A 22,203-nucleotide genomic window follows, 5' to 3' on the forward strand; every position below is an offset into this window, starting at 1 on the left:
GCGCATGAACATTTATCATTCCAATCTCTCTGATAATGTGTTCAATTGAGCTTAGTACATCGCCAGAATCATTCGTCAGAGTGTCTGCGGTGGGAAAATTGGGGCAGCACACCTGTGGGTCTTTGCCAAAAGTTTTTCTCGTCCATTTTCAGGTTTTATTACTGAACTTCAGATTACATTTTTGACCACGCATTCGCTTGGGTAACACCCAAGTTAAGTTTTTGAACAAGAAATATCATTGCTGTATCATTTTTTGGGGCTGAAAGTGCTTCGAACGATTGTGCGTACGACAGTGATTATAGCCAGCAATGTTAGACAGAGAAGTCAATTATGTAATGTTTAATTTTTTCATCCAAATTGTCAAAGTTATTGTGTTCGATATTGGCGCATGGCGTCCTAACGATTTGACTACATTAACACCGCAGCAAATAGCTTTCTATTGGTCGATACACGCAGGATAAGCTTTGAAAAGAAGTTTAATCTTAAAACCTGTTACTACATTCGCTTAAAAGAAAGAAATGTGCCCTGCCTGGCCACAATGAAGCCCGGACATCTATTGACCATCCAAAACGGCCATTGTTATCTGCTAGCACTATTCGTGCTGGTTTCTCCACACACATACACTTTTCCTAATACAATAGATGCCGTTTAATTGCACACTCCATTTGCCAGTCTATTCCGTGCAATTATCCGGATGGTGCAACAATGCAACGTTATCCAATTGAATTGCACTGGTTTGGGATTTTGGGATCCCGTGCAATTAACACCGGTAATCCGTTGTGCAATTAACTAGCTTCTTCTAGTACTGTAGCAAACCGTGCCAGGGTCAGTGTCACTGATGACCCTGTACCTTTTGTGGAGGATCCGGTCGTTAAGACACTGTTGGTAAAACTGGGTCCTGGATTCCGTCCACTCAGCACTTCCCTCGCTCACCTGTTCGGGCCCCCCTCAGTATCCGCAACGCGAAGTTTTCTGGGCGGATCGATCGGTAGGAGGCGAGCTGGCCGCTCGCAAATTGCTTTTTCCTCGGTGATTTATGGTGTGGCCGGCGGGAACGGAGCGCCTCTGTCACCGTACGGAGCCCGGTATCGACGCGCTGGAGATGGATGTCTCGGCGGGGACATGCAGGAAGAACTGGGACAAAGTTATACACGCATGATAGCTTACAATCCCAGGAGATTTCAAAGTTGCCTCTTCTTCGCAGGCGCAACAACTGATTTTGCGAAAATGGTTTAACCACCTGAAAAAAATGGCTTTTATTTTGCGATCTTTGCCATTTCCAATGACCAATCACTTGTAAAAATGAAGGTAGGGTGTAAGACGCTGCTTACTGCAAAACACCAGTTGTACGATTTTAATGTGAGTTTATTACCTTAGCCAAGAAGGTTACGTTTTCGTGTGGTTGGGTTTGTTTGGGGACATTATAGACAAGATAACTCAAGAAGTTGTGGACGAATCTTGATATATTTTGTTTGTGGGTGTTGGCAAACAAATAAGTTTATTTATGAACTTACTAGCGACTTTCTGTGGTACTGCAGCAGAACTTCAGGTTTCTCTATCTCGTGTTATGCTATGGTGATATCTTTTAAAAGGGAGCCTTTGGGTTCTTGAAGAGAAGTGGTTAGGGCCTCTAGCAGCTTTTTAACTGCAGGGGCCTATTATGTTTCAGGTCTCAAAGAGAATAACCCAAAACGGATCGTTATGATTTGTAGATATGTAGATATAACCTTTAACGGTGATTGACATGATTAGATTATGCTTATAGAAATATTGATCTGATTTTTGAAAACATTTCCAATTCTGACAACATATTTATTGAGGGCAAGATTCTTTTGTAACTTTTATGCTGTATATTTTAGGATTAAGACTAGCAATGACCGTATGAAAGAAAAGCATGGCTCTTTTTTTTAATCACATCACATCACATTTCTGATATTCTCACGATTCAACTCACGCTCACTTACCCATCCACTCTCTCAGTCACTCATTACCAACCTGCATGCTTACTCACGCTCACTCAGTTGCTCGCTTACACTCTCACTCACAAACATTCATCCACACTTTCTCACTCACTCACTCAATCACTCACTCAAGCCATCAATCACTAAGTCATCCACTCACACACTCATGAACCAACGAACTAACGAACGTACATATGAGCTATCCAAACTGTACCGCCCGCTTCCCGCCACACTCAAACCCCCACCATACGTGTGCCCTCGTCGCAAAAGGTAAAATTCCCGCCAATTTCAAAACGTGGGTTTGGCGACATCTATATTGAGGTAAATCATTTCCTTCGATAACTTTCAAGAGCAAGTTGTACATGTGATACTCTTTAATAATAATTTAGTTAGGTAAAAAGTGCGTATGGGGCTGGTGGAATGAGAGGAATGCAACGCAGTTCTTCTGCAGCGAGCGATAGACGGTGCTCAGGTACGTTTATGGTGGATTTTGGTGTGCAATAATGACGATTTAGAATCCACATAAGTGTCTCTTTGCCCTTGGTAAGACACCATTTTCACCAGAGGGCAATGACTGAGCGGTCATACAGCGGCCAAAGTTGGATTTGGATTCATTTTGTAATCAGAATATAATGCACGATGTACAAATATCATTTATAAGACGACAAAACAAGCAAAAGTAAAACGATTAGTTTCCTATACATGCTATTCTTCAAGTCAAATGTCAGATCACTAAGCGTTCGCAGCCTCTAGTTGAAATATATCTATAAGCCAAAAATATTGTGTCCATCTCCGTGTAGTGTATACAGTCCTCTTCTCTATCTTTATAGCTGACAGTCCTCATCATCGTTTCACAGCTGTATATGTTTGGCGTTTTCCCTACAAGTATATAATACCTCACCTTCACAGTAAAACAAATGCCCATGTGCCTTTTAGCCGCCAGTACACATGAACACATGTACGGGAGCATAACATGCTAAGCCCGGTATGAATAAGGGATTTTCAAAGGTCCCTCGGCATCGGGTAAAGGAAAGCCGCACGCTGTATATCTAATTTAATTGTTGTTTGCTCCAATTTAAAAATTTCCTGACGCTCCCTGCCCCCGAGGCACTCGTACATTGAAAAATGTCGGGACAGGATATATGAAAGGATCAGCGTGAGACCAAGACTCGTCTGTAATAAACGTGTTAATGACTGGTGTGATTAGGTGGAGCTGCCAAATACACTTTTACTAGAAACTTACATACGGGAGGGGATCTGCAGAGCAACGCCCTATTATCTTCTTGGTTATACCGACTTTTCCTTGAAGGTTGTGACCGCTGAGTGACCAAAGTTTGGACAGATCGATCGCTCAGTAAATGTATAGATAAGGAGTGTTGCAGTTGCACCAAATATGAAATCATACAAGACTACCAACGTTGGTCACTGTAAAGTCGAATAGCGATCGCGTGGTGGAAAGGATGGCCTTGAAATGCCATTCCGTAAGCAATTCTCATTAAAACTAGATTTCTGCCTTTATACATATGATACCATGTTTTTGATTGTCTACGTCTATGCGTAAGACGTTAAATTGGAGCCGAGGTTTTCAGGATCATCAAAATAACTCCAAACAGAACGTCGGGCACAGTTCCGGTGCCAAGCCACGCCATCCGCGCTCCGTCCTTCCTTATCTTCACGTAAAGTGGTGATCAATTAGCGAAAATTTGAATACCTTCAACTGTAAAGAAAAATTCCGGTCTGCGATTAATACGTAAAACATTTTTCTCTCGGGCAATTTTTGTAACACATGTCCTCTATAAATTCTATATTTTGTCAGGTCATGCACGATGCGTTCGGAGGAGACTGAGGGCAAAATCCTGAAGGACCTTAACTGATCAAGGTAAAGGAGTAGAGAAAAAAATAACTACTAAACATACTGTTTGAGAAGTGAAAGAAATGAAGTTGTGTTAAATGAAATAATGAACCTAGTATTTTTCCGATTATCGTTATTTCATTACAGTATCAGCCAGACCTTCTATCAGCGCAAAGAACAAGATTGCGGGACAATAATGGATCAATTTTATCAATGGGCCAATTTCATCAATAGAAGTAACATTCAACTAATCAAGTCCGCAACTTACAGTGGTAGTAATCTGTAGTGACTACAACTCAACTGCATGACGCGGTGTGTGTGCGCTCGTGTGTGTGTGCGTGCGTGCGTATGTACGTCCGTGTTGCAAACATAACTCGAGAAGTTATAAATGGATCTTGATGATAATCGGTAGGTTGGTAAGGGGCGGGAAAACGAAAATTGCGTTCGATAGTGTTTCTCTCTAGCGGCTTGTTATTGCACTGCAGCAGAACTTCAAGTTTTTATATCTCTGACATGCTATAGTTGTGATTTTTTTAGTTGTAGATATCTCTTTGAACAGAGCGCAAGCTGTGAATGTTTAGACTCCTTTCTAGTGGCAGGGGCGCATTTTTTCATACTATACAATAAAGGCTAATATAAGTAGAACTGTAACATCTTGCTGCACTAGCAGTTGGAGATAATTATGGATCTGAGTATATTTTCTAGTGATAAAACAAATTTTTATGTATCATATTTTTGCGAAGTGAGAGATGTCGCATCTAAAGATATATTTAAATCTGCTTGTAGCTTCGAGTCTCTTGATTTAGTAAAGTGAACGATGGGGAAGGCACACCCTACACAGGCAGGGGCACTTGTTCAGCACTGTCCTGTATCTACTACAACCGGGCTATGAACGAGACAAATACAGGCCGACTGAGACGTCAGGATTTTATCTGCTCCCATCACTCTCCTCACGCCGTCACCGCTCCTGCATCCATAACGTACGGCCGGACCGCCTCAGCCTGGACCGGGCGGACAGCTCCCGCCAACTCATCTGCAAGTCTGCACAGATTTGGTGCGCGGACAGAGACAAGGAACGGAGAAAAAACTTTTAACATGGCGAAACTCCACACACCACCTGGTACCTAGGTGAATCTCCTGTCACACAGAACTGACCATATTGTCTCTCAACGTTCCCCAGATCAGGGTTGGGAGTTTGGAAGCAAATTGGAGTAGGTAAGGTGGATTTCAGGCTATCCCCAACCCAGCGCCAACCTTGGATGCATGGGGAGTGGTCGGGATAAAGTCGTGGAAAGGCGCTAATCACTGGGAACCCCGGTGGAGTATGTCAGGTGGTTGAAATGAATCGAACGTCCAGTATCTACATATCAATGACCCCCAAAACGTATTATAATGTACCTAGCAATACTTGTTTCATAAAAAACATATATATCTTTTGTTCTTTTCTGGGTTTTCAGTTTCTTTGCTTGGTGAAAGTAATAAAAGGACATCTGAGATAGAGAGGTGCAAACTTTATTTCAATGCGGCTATTTTTTTCTGGTAAATGTTATTTCATCTGGAGCCATTTACACTATATCTACCCATAGCGTACCTCTTATCGTACTATTCCTAGCTGTTTGGTCAACAGATATTATCAATACCTCCCTACGTACACTGATGACAGTAGACTGTCATTGCAAATAAAACGAGGTAAGATATGATATGTAATGAAGAAAAGTAGACCCTGCTACAAGAGAAGACGATGTATAAACGGAATACGCACAAAGACGTCATACTTGATTTCATTTTTGTTGGCTTTTGAATATACCACCGCTTCAAGGGGAACAGACGATCATTCAAACGTGATTTGTGAGGACCTATCGGGTGGCGCTCACAATTATCACCGTGGGTGTTGGTTTAATAACAAACCGCAAATTACAGGCTCACGCGCGCGCCTCTCCCAGCGTGAACGGCGTCCTGGGCTCGCAACCGCCGAGCAAGAATAGCACTCGGAAATATCCCTGGACAGAGGTTACAGTGGATATTAAAGAAAAGGATGTGAAATAAGTCTTAGGATAGACGTTTGTCGTCACCGCGACCTTTTACATACAGTGGACAGGTGTGTGTTCCGGGAGCAGAAGATGTAAACCTGCGGTAACGGTACACCCCATGTAGCCATGATGCTTCCTGTAGAGTGCTACATTAAGTCCGGTGATTGACAGGGAAAGTTTATTAAGCTGGGTCGACGGCGCGGTTCCTTTGATGTGTTTTACCTAGCGTGGCCTGTGTTAATCTGGCCAGGGAAGGAAAACGGCGCAATGAGGCGTGCGCTTCAACAGGTGCAAAGCGGCCCTCTGGGCAGGTCACCCATTCATCATGTGTCACTCCGCGGCCTTGGTGAGCCCGGAACTTCATCATGCACTTGTGGCTTCAGCCGGAATATTAGCATCCTTCTATCGTGCAGCCTTGTAGAGAAAATTAACTACCGATGTCCGAATTATGCCAGTCCTTCTATGCATAAGATGGATGAGGGGGTCACGCCATACAGAGAGGGAGATAGGGAGAGGGAGAGAAAGATTGAGAGGAAAAATAGAGTGGAGGAAGGGGGATGGAGAGATGGAGAGAGGGAGAAAAACAAAGAAAGATATGTACACACTCACGGCAGCGCACGTTTTCCTGTCATGCAGCTGCCCTATATCTTACGTGCGTGTGTAAGAAAGAAAACAATTCCCGTTCTTCCAAATTGTATACACTGAATCATAGGAATTGATATACCAACAAATGAATCAATTGAGCAAAAAGCAAGTCGGATCATTTCAAATCCGCAAACCTATGCAAGTCATATAACAACAAACTAACCACAGTCTGTAATTAAAAATGCATAAAAGTATTTCCAAACTGACATTTCTCACAAGCACATCCATTGTGCTTTTTGCAACTATTATTTTTGTAATTCTGAGTCCCTCTTCCCTCGACTCTGATGATATTACCAAAAGTGACTCTTTGGATACGCCTTCCTCTGAAACAAAGTACTTTCTACTGGAGCCAAAATGAACACATGGGATATAAACGCTCTCAACACTCTCTCACTAGAACAGTCTCAGCTGTATGTACAGCTCCGCACTAGTTATCAATAAAGCTGAGGCTTTCTATCCCCACCAGATGATGCTCTGAATGCGGAATTGTGCCACGAAGATTGCTTCTATTGTGCGTGAATTCTCCCCAGCCTTTCTTTTTGTTATTACCGTTCTCCACCCCATTGTTTCTCTCGCCCTTTCTGTGGAATACAAATAGAATATATCACTAAGCGTGTAGCGGTACCCTTCAATTATGATGCAGTGATCCTGGGAGTTAGGTATATAGGGATGTGTCATGTTGGTGAAATATCGTACTTACATGTACAACTTGAAGACAACGCCCAGTATTTGAAATGTGGAATCCTTCATGAGCCCCAGCTTCACATCCCGGTATAATCTTCAGACTGCTGGAGCTGTTTGGGAAATGAAGACCACAGATTTAGCCCGGCTTGCTTGTGGTCCTGTGTGTGCGATACGGAGGATTATGGAAGCCACATTGTTTACGGATAAACGAGGATAGCGTAACAGAGCCGGGCCATAAGCAGATTTATTAAAATATCATCCTTATCACCTCCTGCAAATGAATTCATCATTCGTGTCCCACCCGAGTCATATCGGCTTTGCGAACAACAGCACCCATATCCCCGCTATCTGTCAGGCATATCTAAAGTACACCGTTAGAACATTTGTAATTTGTATTTCCCCTTGCCTGATCGCACTCAAACTATTCACAAGTTATAGTCATCTTCTTACTATTGTCAACTTGTCTCTATCCTATATATGGTTAGAAATAGAGAGTGATAAGTTCTCCTGTATCTGCACCTCAATATACACTTTGAAAAGCTACTGAGAGATAGCTGGTAATATTCATGATATCAAATTACAATGCGAACCACTCTTTATAACTTGCACGCCTCTGGAAAGGAAACAGATATATTCATGCTACATGTGCTTGTTTGAAATACGTGTAGGATTCAGAACCTACTTCTATCCCTTGACTATGACACGCATCGCTCCAGTTGTTGGAGGGTTGTTGTGTGACGTGAAGTAGTCCGCTATTGGAGCAGTAGATAATTAAGGACGTCCTCCCTCTATATTGTCGTGTGTATCTATGTTGCGACTCTATTTTTCTCCCATTTTCTCTCCGAATCAAGAGACGATGCGTGCCTGTGTGACTTGTGTCCCGTTTAGCTCCTCGTCTCTCCGTATCCGATTAGAACTGACAATACCGTGATTATGACACATGGCGGGGCTGTGCGCTAATCTGGGAACAAACAGTCGCGCTTGTATCGCACTAAGTCCGTTATCGCTACCCGTCCACCCGCCTGCCCGCCTCTCCGAGCGCGGTACTGTGCATGAACCGCCCGTCAGAAATGTGCTGTTCAACAGTGATACATCATAAGAAAAAAATGCAGGTTAACCAAGAAAATGATAACTTAAAAAAAGACAATTAAATAGAGTAAAAATGTCCAAAAATGAAAACCCAGCCTTTGTGTCATGTCTTTCTGTTAAATGACCTCCCTTTGTGAACGGCTGAAATCCGCTCAGCAGAAGCGCTTTCCATCGCCACCCGGCAATGTGTCCTTTGAAATGTATGTGTTTGCGAACAACAATCGTCTGCCCCATAATTAATTCTTAGTTTCTCTCAGCGGCGTGTTGCTGGTTGCGGCCGGGTCCGCCGGCGTACTGCCGTGTGTCATAATTGAGCTAAGGGTCCTTGGGGATCGGGTTACAACGCCTTGTGACGTCAGCTAGATCGGTGGGAAGCGCCAGAATTTCATAGGTAAGAGGAGAGCCGGCAGCAGAGACTGGAAAGTGCACAGCTCTGACCAAATCATGCTCCTAACTCGTACCCAGGTGAGTTTGCATTTCCTTTTTTTAATCTCGCTAAACCGTTTGCCGGTCACGCAACCACGCCGCTGACCGCTCAGGGGACGCTTTTGTGATTTTCCTCGGGCTTTCACCCATCCTGCCCGGTCCGGCTCAGGGCACTGTCACGGGGCCCCGACGCAGTCGGGGTTTCGCTAGCAGGGGTCTATAAAGAAGTTATGCGATAAGACTCAGAGGCTAAGAACAGCTTTATTAATTATAGGGGAGCAAGACATACAAGCTGTATGCTTTCTGCTGCATTACTTTTTTTTCTAAAGTTTTCTGTACTACAGACTAGGTAGCGGTCACCTAGACCGCTCAAGTCCTGAAGAACAAATTTCTAGCCCAAGAGAACATCGACACTATATATATTTGTTCTTTCAATTCCCACTCAATGCCTGCTTGCTTGCATTGCAATTAATTTCCTGGTTTCTTTTGTTTTGGTTGGCATAAGGAAGAAAAGTTTGGAAAGTTTAGAAACATGGTGACACTTACCGACGACACGGTCCCTAAGACCACCGAGTCTCGCCTTGTCGGACGTGTACGCCGCCGCCTTCCCTAGACGCGCCGAGCTTCTGACTGACTGAGCGCAACCCCGGCTTTTAGTTCACATTTCACAGCGACGCTAACGGCAGGGGCACCGTTATCTCCATCCTGTTGAAAGAGATTCCTGGAGAAACAATAATATAGAGAATAGATCACCTCCCGCTAGCGCTTCGGCCCTCCACTGGAGGAAGACCCGCAGGCGAGTCTCAGCCAATACGATCCCGACCCCGACAAGCCATCCCCCGACCGTATCTTTCTTTAGGATTTCCCTTTGTCATCTCATTCCCCAGTTCTCAAACAGGAGAGCGCCAGAAGAGTCTTTCCCCTTCTTTGTGTTTTTCTTCCCCATCTGAAGCGCTGAATACTTATTTGCCTCCTCTCTTTTGAACCCAGAGCGCAAATTATGATTTTAAACAAAAAGTAATAATCGGCGTGGAGCAGTGCCTGAATCTACCCCTCGGCTAGACTTTGTGGCAAGCCGAACCTTCAACAGCCTTCCTGACAGCTTGATAAGGATGCCATGCCGCACAGAAAGACTGAAACCCTCCTTCTTTCTCATTCACTCTGATTTTCCGCCGGTGACGTCCGAAGCTTTCAGTTGTCAAACCTTTTCAGGCTTCAAGGGGAAAATTTTTACAGAAATATCTGGTGATGATTCCCTTTCCCTTTCAGCGTGAAGGTGACACTTTCCCCGTCTCTGTGTCTGTCTTTATTTTCCTCCCAGTGTCGAGGCGCGTGCAATGACGATAATGTAGGTATCAACCACTAGTTAGCCGACTTTTCCCAAATCCGGAGTTCGCCCGTGTTGACAGACGCCGCTGAAAGGCAGTTGACAGCGTAACAAGTTAGATAATGATACACCCATACCGCGTTTTTGAATTCGCTTCAGTTTAACAAGTGGGGGGATCACCGGGTGATTTGTTAATTGTTTTATTTGCTTTAGGAAGCAGATAGTGGTGGTGGATACACCCCGCGGGCACTGACGGCTGGGTACTTGCTTCCTACCCGGGCGTAGAGAGCAAATGTCCGGGCTGTGGTGATGAGAAGTACCCGTGCGGCTCACACGCTCTGCAAGAGACGTTCAAAATAGAAATTTCCTTACGGCATATCTCTCTTCCTGAAGTATATCAATGGAGTTTATCTGTTCCATATCTAAACAACCTTGAGAAGGCTTTTTTTTTTCATTTTTTTTTCTGCGAAATTGCTTGGAATTACACGATGTCGTAAAAACAAATTCCTAACATTACGTTGTATTTTTTGTTTTGGAAATCTTTATGATGTAACGATTTTCATATTTTGCTTTTTTGGTTAAAAATACAATTCTGCGTCAGGAGTCTCTTGATGTTTTCTGCGATAGGGAATATGAAAATAGGTCAGTTCTTCTAAACCGAAAAATAACGTCACCGATATTACGGTGCGATTTATATAGAAATACGCGGAATGAGCAAAGGCCGTGGGATATATGATCACCGGCTACGGTCGGTACCTTCTGAAAAAGACGTACTTTATTCAATTTCAGATTGAATGGACGTAGGCGGTGGCAGATAGACCGCTGCCGGTGTGGGTGAATATACGCTTAATAAGCGGCACAAATGAAAGGTGCTACCGCTGTGAGAACCTCTGCCGTGCGGTAGATCGTGTCTTTCACACAGGCTTATACCTAGCGGCACACCGCCGGCCCGCCTACACGAGCGCAGGTTGGACAATACGGTCGGGTTTGGGAAAAACATGAACCTAGAAATACAAGCCACGTTACACATAGATATTTTCTGCATTCATAGAAAATATTACTTGATTATCATATACATGTGTGCTTACAACTTGTGTTGACAAGTTCTTTTTTACCAAACGTGAAGGGATATTTAGCGGCAATTTTGAAATAAGCAGATTCTATTTCATTTGGTTATCATCATCAATTTGAAAGGTAGTATTATGAATCAAACGTGAAAGATTGTGTTTGCAATATGAATGTATAATATTGTTTTAAACTCGGCACAATATAGTAATATAGTATCTGAAAATACTTTTAGAGTGGAATGCATAAACATTCAAAGCACAAATGATTTTGTAGACGGAGTGTTTCTATGCATGGTGTGGTAGAGTCATAGATGTATAGGGCAAGTGACAAGCAAAGAATGACATTAAAATTACAACGGGAAAACCCAGTAATCAAAGTCTGACATCTACGTAGAGACTGACTGCAGGCTAAAGCTTAAGATTGTCAGAAGTTTATCAAAGTCTCTGATTACTGACGGTTTACTTAAGGAATGTCGCTAAGGTGAGGTTTGTTGATGTTTTTTTTTTTACTGGTACATGTACCATGTTCTTCCCGGGTATTTTTGTAAGAATCTAAAAAAAATCATGTTTGTTTTATAGGCAAACAAAGATGTCAATACGATTATGACTAGAAACAAATGGTTGCAAAATACACCAATATTTGCTCAAATTAGAGAAAAGACAATTGTCAAAAAAATTGAGAATTAAGTAGGTGTAAGACTGTTCCAAAGCATCAGGCCCATGTCGGCAGCGTTTGGGGTCGGTATGTATCAACATATGGCCTGTGAGAGATGCATTAGACTCTATTTGTAGCCCGAAGCAAAAATTCACATGTACACACATCCAACAACCAGGAAAATACAAGACAAACAGACTGTTAAAGCAATGGTGACCGGGTGACTCGTGGGAAGACAGTCCCTCTGGGGAAGAGGCCAATTCTTTGGGGAGATGAGAAAAACACACGGTTCACAGATGTCATAGAAATATTCAAACAACATCGCAAAAACATTCCGTATGAGACACAAACACAACAATAACTGTTTGGAACACGCTGCGATTTTGCTACCAGATCATGCTTCTTAATTATCACGTTATCTTTGGTGATATCCTTAAGATTCTAAAAAAGAAGATGGTTATCTTTCAGTCCCGAGGCCTTATACATGTATATGTACTTTATATTCACGTACGACACTGTATGGCTACATATTACTTGTGCAATTTGTTTCCTATTACTTCTGCCTTTAAACGTGTGAAGTTACATACATGTACCAGTGTTTTCTCATAATCCAGCCAAACAAAAAACGACTGTAGTGTCCAGGTACTTGTAACAGGGGATAGAAAAAAAACATTGACAGGTTTTACATGTTTAGGTAGCAAAACGATGCACATGTTATTGGCACAGACAGGGGCAGCCTCAGACATTACGATGTGTATATTCTCATACAGTATGTTAAGATTAGGACTGTATTATTAATCAGATATTGCCCTAGCTGTAGATTTCTTCTGTTACTGAGATAATAGTTTTAAGGAGGAGCTTGATGTGTTGTCACATGAAACAAATTAGTCAATTCTGTGACTGAGACTTAATAGTGTTCTTTACGATTTTTGTTTGGCAGATGATTTTCGAATGGTTTTGATTTGCAGGTAATGGTTGGTGGATGCACAAAGTAGTGTTGTTTTTTGCCGCTTAAATATTCGCGATCGGGTATACAATGGGTATAGACGGCAAATTGTTTGTTTGGTTGGTTGTCTGTTTGTTTTATACATTGACATTGCCCTGGTCTAGAAAAGTTCAATGGCTGAAGAAATTTAGAAATAGAAAACATTGTCATTGATTGAAATATCTCTCATGAACATGATGAAATATCAATGCAGACAGGTGGTAAAAATTGCCTCGATACCAAAAGCGTCTGTCTGTGACAATTGCTGTAAACTTCATCAACGTGGTGCATATTGGAAACTATTTGGCCATGTCAAAACATTTCTCGCGAGAATTTACGACAACAGGTGTGAAGAATTCCGCCCAGCTGATACTGTTCTTTAGTTTCCGGTCACTCTCTTGTCGCCTGGCTACAAGAAATCCATAGCGACACGCACCTTTCCTCGTGTGTATCAAAACGCAGACCTGATCACAACAAATAATTCTAACTTTCAGTCAAGGTCAGATGTTATCTAAATAACGTCATGACGTCTCCCAACTACCCGATCCTCAGAATGAACCCCTCAAGTTCACGACATCTGATGACCTAGCTGACAGACACATTCTTTACTTGGCGTACAGAAGTCAAATTAGATCTAGAAAAATACAAATCTTTCCACTGATCTACTTTCAGAAGTATCTTTGTGTATGTTTGCTATATGCTGTTTTTCTCCCATCTTTTTGACGTTGCAAATTCAGAGACCATGGTCTACTTTCTATGGTGTTATTTGATGTGTTAAATGAGTACATATATGTCTATATAAAGACAACATGGATGTTGATAATCACTAGTTGTCTACTTGAATAGACAGACAACATATTCCATGGTCTAGCGAGAAGTGATTACGAAGAATTAGCAAAACGATAAATACCAAGAAGGGATGAACAGCTGGGGAGGTGAATCAGGCGTAGCATTTCTTGTTGTCAGAATTCCTTTGCATTATAATGTGTGTTCCAATAGCTGGCACCATCACTGGGTGATTTGACTGAGAAAGGAGTTCTAAGAGAAAGTAACTTAGTCCAATTATACGTTCTTGTAACACCGGTATACCCTTCTCACCAGACGCTGTGATCGCTGAACGACTGCTGAGTGGCAAAGCGTTTTAAAAATTGCTAAACGAATTTCGTAGAAAATCAACGATTTTTTAAAACGTTTTCCGAGTTTTGTTTTCTTTTGAATCATACTTAACATCGGGCATCATATTCAAATTATAAAATCACGGGTCGCAGACATCCAATTCTGGTCGTTGTACGGTCGCTCAGTGATCGCTGTCTGACGGAGAGTGCTTCCTATTCAGACGTGTTTTTGAAACAGAAGCAGTCGGCTTCTCAACATGTAACCGTCATATTGAAGCAGTTGAAGTAATTGCATTAATTCCATCAAAGTTATAAAGATACATTTGCATTAAAAGAGCTGTATCTCTATCTTTCCACACGTACATCCAGTCGTAATAATACTCACCCATGTCGTTTGAAGAGAGCTCCTGACACATAGTAGCAGTGTCTACTGTGGCCCCGGGCTGGGATATCCGTTTTCAATACAACACTTCTTAAACGTCTGTCATGTTGTCTGACTATCACTGGCAGAGAGGTTATCCAAATATTTGTACTACTCACACCACGTGTTATAACTTTGTTATTGTTGCTGAGAGTTGTATGTTAATTTGTCTACATTCAGCCTATGTCTGTAAATAGGGGATAACGGTTTCTTTTTATAACGTGTAGTGTTGGTACATTCATACAGGCAGACCAAATGGCCAAACGCGTTGTACATTTCCTTCCCGGCTGTATGTTGTCTAACTAATCAAATTTGTCATTATCTAACGCCCTGGCATGTGTTACTGTTATGCATTCAATGTGGTCTGCTTATTGTTCTTTATCATTTCTATTCCTATTAAGATTTTCCCGTTATATATCGTGATAGTAATATTAGCTTAGTACGGGAATGCGAAAGAAACACATGTATTTCACAACAATTCGCCTTAACAAAATGGAAAGCCCGGCAAAGACACCAAACAAAGCGTCTAAAACCAGCCGAAGCCTAACGTCTGAGAGTGAATTTTTCCGTTTCAGTTTTCTTTCAGTGTTGCTTTTAAACGAGCCGTCCTTCAAGTATATGTTCATATCTTTGTACAATATTCCACGGTCAAACCATATACTGCTCCTGTCGCTTTGTGATACCGTCACTCTTGACTCTCGTTTTTGTGCATCATCTATCGCAAGTGTTTCATACATACGGATATGTACAACTTAAAATCGCATTGTTGGAAAAACATTTATAGCCACTTTTTTAACAGTCTAACACGAAGTTAGACTGTTACAATTTATAAAAACGAAACCAAATCGATATCAAACTAAACCAAACCAAACCAAACCAAAAGCTTATGTGCGATAAATCCTTTCGTATTTATCACAATATGTAAACACACTCAACTGTATACTCTAGATCACAATGTTTCTTTTTATACAGTTACCTTTCAATTTTGCTGATTATACATGTATATGCTACCATTCTCATATGGCTGTTCCGTATTTGTTTGTTAGCTTAACATTACTTGTGATTTCAAGTACATCTTGACATTGACATCTCTTGGCTACTGCTCTTCTTTTTGGAACAACCGCAGCCAGTCTACAAAATAACCTTCTAAAGTTGCATTTACTATGATTCCGACTATCCTCAACACCGTGCATTTTTTTCTTTTACTATATTCGGTCAGTTTGGGATGATACGGTCACCATTCGATTATTTCGGTCATGTGAAGGAACAACGCGTGCTGTTGCTATGTTTTGACCTATCCATGGTTAAATATGGTACATGGAAATTATTACAAAGTGAACATTAGTGGAATAACTGAAGCTATATGGCGACAGCACATGCTTATATACACGCTGTGACATGGATACGCAGGTACGTAGGAAGCCATTACGAGTTTATAACACGAAGGATAGGTTTATCCTTATTTTGTCTATCTTGAAAATAAATCGTTCCAATGTATCATAACATATAGGACTTCTCGAGGGCTAACAGCATCGCACAAAGGAGAAACAAAAGCATTTGTGAAGAAATCATGAAAACGTGTGTAATACAGTAATTTCAAGACAGAACTCAGCCAGTGTAGCTAGGTTTTACCCCAACCATGATGCTTACGGCGTCACAGCGAACATGTACCACAAGCGGTGCTCATTCCAGATCTTATGGCTACCTGAACGTAACGACTTTGAAAATGGCAGATATTTTCTACGGAATATTCTTGGATCTAATATGGCATATTCTTCAAATGTTGACGCAGATGTACAGATCACGCTTCATTTTTCTTCAGTCGGCAGCTTTCGAATCTATGATTCTTGATCAATCCGCAAGAAGAATGTCGCGTTCAGAATACCTGTAGTGTGGCGATATTTGCACGGAAAAATATCTCTCTTTTAGACTTTAAAATGGTAGGTGTAACTGTTGTTTTTAAAGCTTAGGAAATGAAAAGACGCGAGAAGAAGAAGTGTAAACATCGGAACGCCTCTGGCTAGTGCCGCCTCCTCTTACCACAGACTCGCTGATACCTTCTCTCAACAGCTGTCGATCAGTTCTAACGACGTGTTGAATATCTCTGATGAAAGACTATTGCAAATCCTCGGCATATCTGCCAAGCGGTTTACAGTACACAACATAGATTTGTAAATTTCGTGGTAAGACTTTAGCCGTGTGGCTGGCTCTGTGTTAGTGTTAAAGTTGTGCTTCCATGCGAACAAGTGTATACTTAGTCTGGTGCATCTCTGGAATTGGTTTTATATTTAAGAATGTTGCTTTTTTTATGAAGAGACGAAACCAAAGAGTATATTGTTAGTCAGACCCACGATATACATGTGTGTTCAGCTACACATGTACATGCTAGTATGTTTTGCACTAGACAGGGTATGCTACGTTCCCCTAAATCTGTACCAAATCCCGTGTATGATACAAAAATGATTATATAACACTTATTGAACATTCATCCTCTATTGGGCCAGGTAATGGGCTTACTACAGGCATGCAGATACTAGTGAAAAAAATCCCTAATAAAGTACATACAAATATTGACATGACCTCCAATATTATTCTAAAAGAAATGTTCTATAATTAGGTTCTTCTTCTTCACTTCTCGTGGTGATGTTGAACATATACGTTGAGATGGACCTATCTAAAATAGACAATTTACACATTCACTACTGCATCTATATCCAAGAAGTACGCACCTTACTAAACTTAAGGTAAGACTAGAAGTAAATAATTGTCGTCTGAACGAAATATGTTTCTCACCATTTTACAGAGCGTTGTTTGAGAAAATCAAAATATACGCAGCTATATACATGTGTCTTCCTCACACAAAACCTTCATCTAAGATTTATATTTAGAAACATTTTTGCAAAAGTATGTTAATGATTTATCTAGAAGAATGACTTAGTTCCAATTTTGTAATGTAGAAATAAAAATGCTATCTGAAATACGATATGTTCCTGCCATATATAGGATATACAGTAGTATATCTTGCGCACTTTTTGCATCGTTTTGTTCTTTCTCGAGGGTTTTAAAAATACCATAAAATCTTATTACTAATACTTGTAAAATCTAACAACGCTCCATAAAACAGGTACAGACGTTTATCAATGTAAATGGCGTCAAAATGCAATTATGCCATGTTATTAACCATATCTTATAAGCATTTTACTAGCGCCAGATTGCTGCTTAACGTCCTTGCAAATAGCGCCTAAGGTATCAAGTGATGTCTACAGGTATGTTACGCGAATTACTTTTGCAGTTATGCAACATTATAGGTATAAGAATGTAATTAAGTGGATTCTGCAATTTGTTAGAAAAGGTGTTGATGCAAGTCCGCTAGAATACCTAAAATACTGCTTGTGAGTTGATAAGGGCGATTTTGTGGTATACATCGTGGATTTTATCACAGCACTGTTTTTAAGTACATCACATACTTGTCTACATACTTGTACAAGGATGAAGGGAATACAATGAGTACAGCAACGGTACATAAAAGAGGTTTGAATCATGTGTCTTTGTCATAATGGCACAAGAACGACCGTCTTTGGGGAGTGGAGGCCCTTGCGGCCATTTTGTCTTGGGCAAAATGAGGCAGAGGGAGACGATAGCTTTATGTTCGATGTGAGTTTTATAGGCCCACAATATCATAATAAAGCAGGTGGAGACAGCGTTTATGTCCCTGTGGGGCGACAGAATACGATGTCCATCCATTATGGCACGCCACACATAACGATCCTTAGTAGCCCAACCAATAACTTTCCTTTATGGAAGGTACATTTATCGGTTTATCCAGAGTCCATGTCCACACACTTGCAGATGAAATGCCTTGGAGCATTTGTGTTATTACAAGTTGTTAAAGTCGTATGTACAATTTTTGTACTTTTAGGAATTCAGACGAAGTATTCTTGCAGATTACTAACTACTTACGCCAAGATTTCCGATGTGATGTATCTATATACGGAATCACCCTCCATGATATACAGCAGCAGAACGTAAACATGTACAAACGTACGGTGACTTAAAGCTCTTTCAGAACAAACATGTTTTCTACACTGACCAGCAAAGATCACGTCAGTTTCTTTCAGGATTTTCTCCACAGCATAGCCAGAAAAATGGCTTAATTTGTTGCAAACCCTGTTCCGATGTATGTGCCCATTATTACTTACGATTTTCCAGGAAGAATTTTGGCTAACGGTCGCGACAGGAATATGTCAATATTTAAAAATAATGTGATATGATACAGTCTACTACCGGTACTGTACGTGTGTGGATTTTGTTTGGTCAGCAAAGGATTGGTGCGAATACCAATACAATAAGTACTATTTGATAGAGTTCATATAAAATAAGCATATAGTGGTTTTGGTGTACATCGAATATCCGTTCATGTGGATATCTAAAACCCAGTGTCCGCATGATACTAGTGTTAGAACTATTTCGCAAAACAAAAATATTTCTAAACGTTTGAGCCTTGTTGTTCCTTGTATTTGCACGAACGTGTCATAAGTAATTTTTGTACCTTTTTACCTGTCGTGAAACGAAAAGCTTTGGCACTGGGGTATAAATCGGCACATGAGGATAAACTCGGCATTCTGAAAAATATGTGCATCGCCTTGATGTAAGAAAACAATTTTCCATTGCCATTTGTAGTAAACCCTGCGTTCCTCCATTTAGGTACGTGTAAACGTTGTTAACTCTACGTTTAAAATGTAAAAGTGTGTCGTTTTGAAAACGTCTGTGAAGCAAAAAAACAACAACATCCTAATTCTTTTCTATATAACAGAGATAATGAATGTTACAATGTAGATACATATAATGTTACTGTATGTTACCATTTTGGATATACACATGATAGAACAGATAGAAAATACAGACAGATATGAAGGTACCCTGCGTTTTGTAATTTGAATGCTGCCAGTGTCAATATGTTGTAATTTTTCTGCAATTTCTCCAGCTAGCTCTGGGACGACTGTTGGTACTTGTGTACGTGTATATGTAATAGTACGTAAGTGCTAGTCTAGCGCAGTGGAAAGGCCCATATACAAATAGTTCGCTCAGTTGACTTCAGAAACTCCGTTTCAGTATTATGAAATGAATGATTACCATTTTCAGATCCTTTTTTTGTTCTAGATTATTTTAAGGAACACAATACTGCATACTTTCCGTCACCTTTTGGGCCATTCATTTGTTCAAAATCATGCGTCGAGTTGCAACGTAGACAAGACGGTATCATTCCTTTATATAATGAAGATGGTGGCGTGTCTGACTGAATATCTTACACGTTGTTCTGAAATTTTGAATTCATATCATATGTTGGAAACATGAGCTCTATTAGAAGTTCTGCAAGTTTTGATTAATGCTGAATTCATCATTGGAGAAAGATAGGTCCGAAAAATCAGTTCACATGAACATTGTGTTTACCTATGGAAGCAGTGCATTACTGTGTGCAACGAATTTAAACACACGTGAATAACACACACGTAATAGAGCAATTCTGTGGTGGCATTGGTGCAAATATTTTTCATTAAGGTTAGTTTTACAGAGCTTATTTACGAATAGCTGACAGAAATAACAGAATTTCCCGGCTGCAACACAGGCCGCCTTGCCTCAACCCGGGCTAGTGCAGAGAAAACACATTAGGTGACGTCTCCTCGGTCGCAAACTGGTCACGTCAATAACTCTGGCTGGATATTCGTCTGATTTCTATCTCACTGGATGATAAAACCAATAAATGGGCCGGCATGTGAGTTTTTATTCGTTCTCTGGTCCCACGCGATCGTTCTGACGGGGCCGGGTTGTCAGAGTTCGCGTCCAGTAACGGCGCTGTTACCGGGGACTAAAGATTCCCGTCCCGATACTCGCCTCCCTTCATATCCCGCGGACTCCTATCTCTGTATAATAAACATACAGCCGTCTCTCCGGACACACACTTCACAAATCAGGGCCCTTATCTCACGTCAAGAATTCGGGTCACCTGCCCTGAAATATGACAGGAGAAGCAGGGCGGAAAGATACGAAACCCCGCTACTTTCCACCGCGTGTTGGCGGTGTGGACCCCCTGCTTTAATCGATCGTTTGTTTTTCCTCAGAGTCCGCGGCACCGAGGTATGCCCTCTTGTTGCACCATTTAAAATATATCGTTACAACATTATGCTGGGTTTTTAAAACAATACCCCCTAGATCCGGATAAAGTCGGCATATACAAAGCAAGGCTTTCCCTGTGTTTCTAATTTTGGGCTCCCCAGACCGAGTAACGAAGCACAAAGTTTAAGGGAAGTTGTGCGATCATCATCAAAGAAAGATCGCCATTAATCTAGACCTTGAAATACAGAGTATTTGGCGGGGTGGAACATCACAGTGTATAGTCGCTGCCACAGGATATCTATTCTTTTCCGACGAAGTATGTTTGATTTTTGAGCGGAAAATTTGACCCGGTGACTCGGTTTGTAACTGTCAGCTATCCACGTTACGATAATGCCACAACTTGTTGACAAGAACTATCCAGGGTATGAAACGTTTCATTGTGCAACTTTCGATGTAACTTATGTCAACAAAATCTGGACACATTTCATGGTTTTCTAGAATCAATAATTAACTTACACCATTTATTATATTCTAATTGAACAATTTTTGCAGCATCAAAATCAAATCACCAACATTACAATATCTACTCTAACGTCTGCACTATATCTTCTAGCATAAAGACGGTGCTGTACTCAAAGCAGATATTCGAGATTCGTATGTCAATACCTTTTCATACTGATCTCATAGCTACCCTATAAGAAGAAAAAAACTAGCGTTTTCAATAGTCGTCTTGATAAACATTATGTGTCATTCACATAAAGTTCAGTTTAGCTGTCAAAGGTTGGTTTTTGTCCTACAACAGCGACCAGTGACGGCCAAGTTTGAACACCCTTTCAACGATCAACTTTGAACTTTGTACCACGTCATGACTAATTGAACTGGAAGTGCAACCTTTAATTTGACTGCTAGCGAACGGAAACTCAGCCAGCTATTCGCACAAGGACGATTCTGTCTAATGACAGCTGCAATATAAGCACAACGAACAGGTGGCGGTTGAATGAGAGGAGAAGGGCGTTGCTCATTTGTGAGCATGAATGGGTGAGGGGGAGGGGGCGAGTTTAGGGTAACCCGGTAACCACACCAGCGCTAGCCTCTAAGGAATATAGTTGATGATGCCACCAAATTTGTACGATAATGTCTAACGATAATTGAGTACGTTTCACATTTTTATTGTCAAGGATGTTACCATTGATGTAGTTGCCACTACCCATATTTGTGTATTTGCTATCTGTGAGGAGACAGGAAATGGAGTTCTCTTAGAGAAACTTGCAATTGTGGAGGAGAGAACTAGTAATTCCCACAGTCAAAACGTTTTGAACATATTGTAAATATTATAAAGCTCCTCAATATCAGAAAACAAAGAAACGCTAAAAAAGAAATAAACTGCTGTAAAGTTAAACATTTTCACTGGACTAAATTTCGCGGTAGGAAGGGAGGAGGCTTCGCGGTGTTTGAAGTTCGCGGTTGAAACAATGATGATGTACAGTATAGATACAAAACACATGTTCGACGTGTCGAAAATTCCCGGTACTCAAGAGGTCGCCGCAAAAATAAGACTACTCAGAATAGTTGGCATAGAGAATATTGTCTGAAGTAAATGGGTGGATAGGAGGTGTTGGGGAGCACATGGCACATAACCCAGAAAATTGAGGAAAAAATGAAAAACTCAAGCATCAAAATGTGACTTGTAATTGACTTTCATGGTCATGTTTATTTCTGCGAGAACATATCACTCCCAGTTATGAGTTATATCATAGGATGATTATCTTACATTCTTCAACAGGTGCAATTTTGACACCTTACTCGGCAGATGCTGTCTTCCAAACTCGTAG

At 41.1% G+C, this 22,203-nt stretch overlaps 1 protein-coding gene and 1 long non-coding RNA gene across 6 annotated transcripts in view; one reads left to right on the plus strand and one right to left on the minus strand.

Moving 5' to 3' along the window:
• LOC118407656 overlaps positions 1 to 22,203 on the minus strand; it is a 69,868-nt gene that overhangs the window by 12,618 nt on the left and 35,047 nt on the right. For 2 of the 5 annotated variants that reach the window (XR_004830169.1, XR_004830168.1), the window contains 2 exons: positions 9,234 to 9,408; positions 7,189 to 7,282 (listed from right to left, as the gene is read on the minus strand). This is a non-coding gene — a long non-coding RNA (uncharacterized LOC118407656). Of the gene's footprint in view, positions 1 to 6,879; positions 7,070 to 7,188; positions 7,331 to 9,233; positions 9,409 to 22,203 lie in introns of those variants that run through there. The other 3 variants (XR_004830171.1, XR_004830172.1, XR_004830173.1) reach the window with 3 other exon arrangements.
• LOC118407617 (transcription factor AP-2-epsilon-like) overlaps positions 8,638 to 22,203 on the plus strand; it is a 45,432-nt gene continuing 31,866 nt past the window's right edge. Inside the window, exon 1 of the mRNA XM_035808164.1 lies at positions 8,638 to 8,726. Coding sequence (XP_035664057.1) covers positions 8,706 to 8,726 — 21 coding nt within the window. The 5' untranslated portion in view covers positions 8,638 to 8,705. The remainder of the gene's footprint in view (positions 8,727 to 22,203) is intronic.

The sequence above is a fragment of the Branchiostoma floridae genome, chromosome 2 (genome assembly GCF_000003815.2).
Source record: "Branchiostoma floridae strain S238N-H82 chromosome 2, Bfl_VNyyK, whole genome shotgun sequence".
NCBI lineage: Eukaryota > Metazoa > Chordata > Leptocardii > Amphioxiformes > Branchiostomatidae > Branchiostoma > Branchiostoma floridae.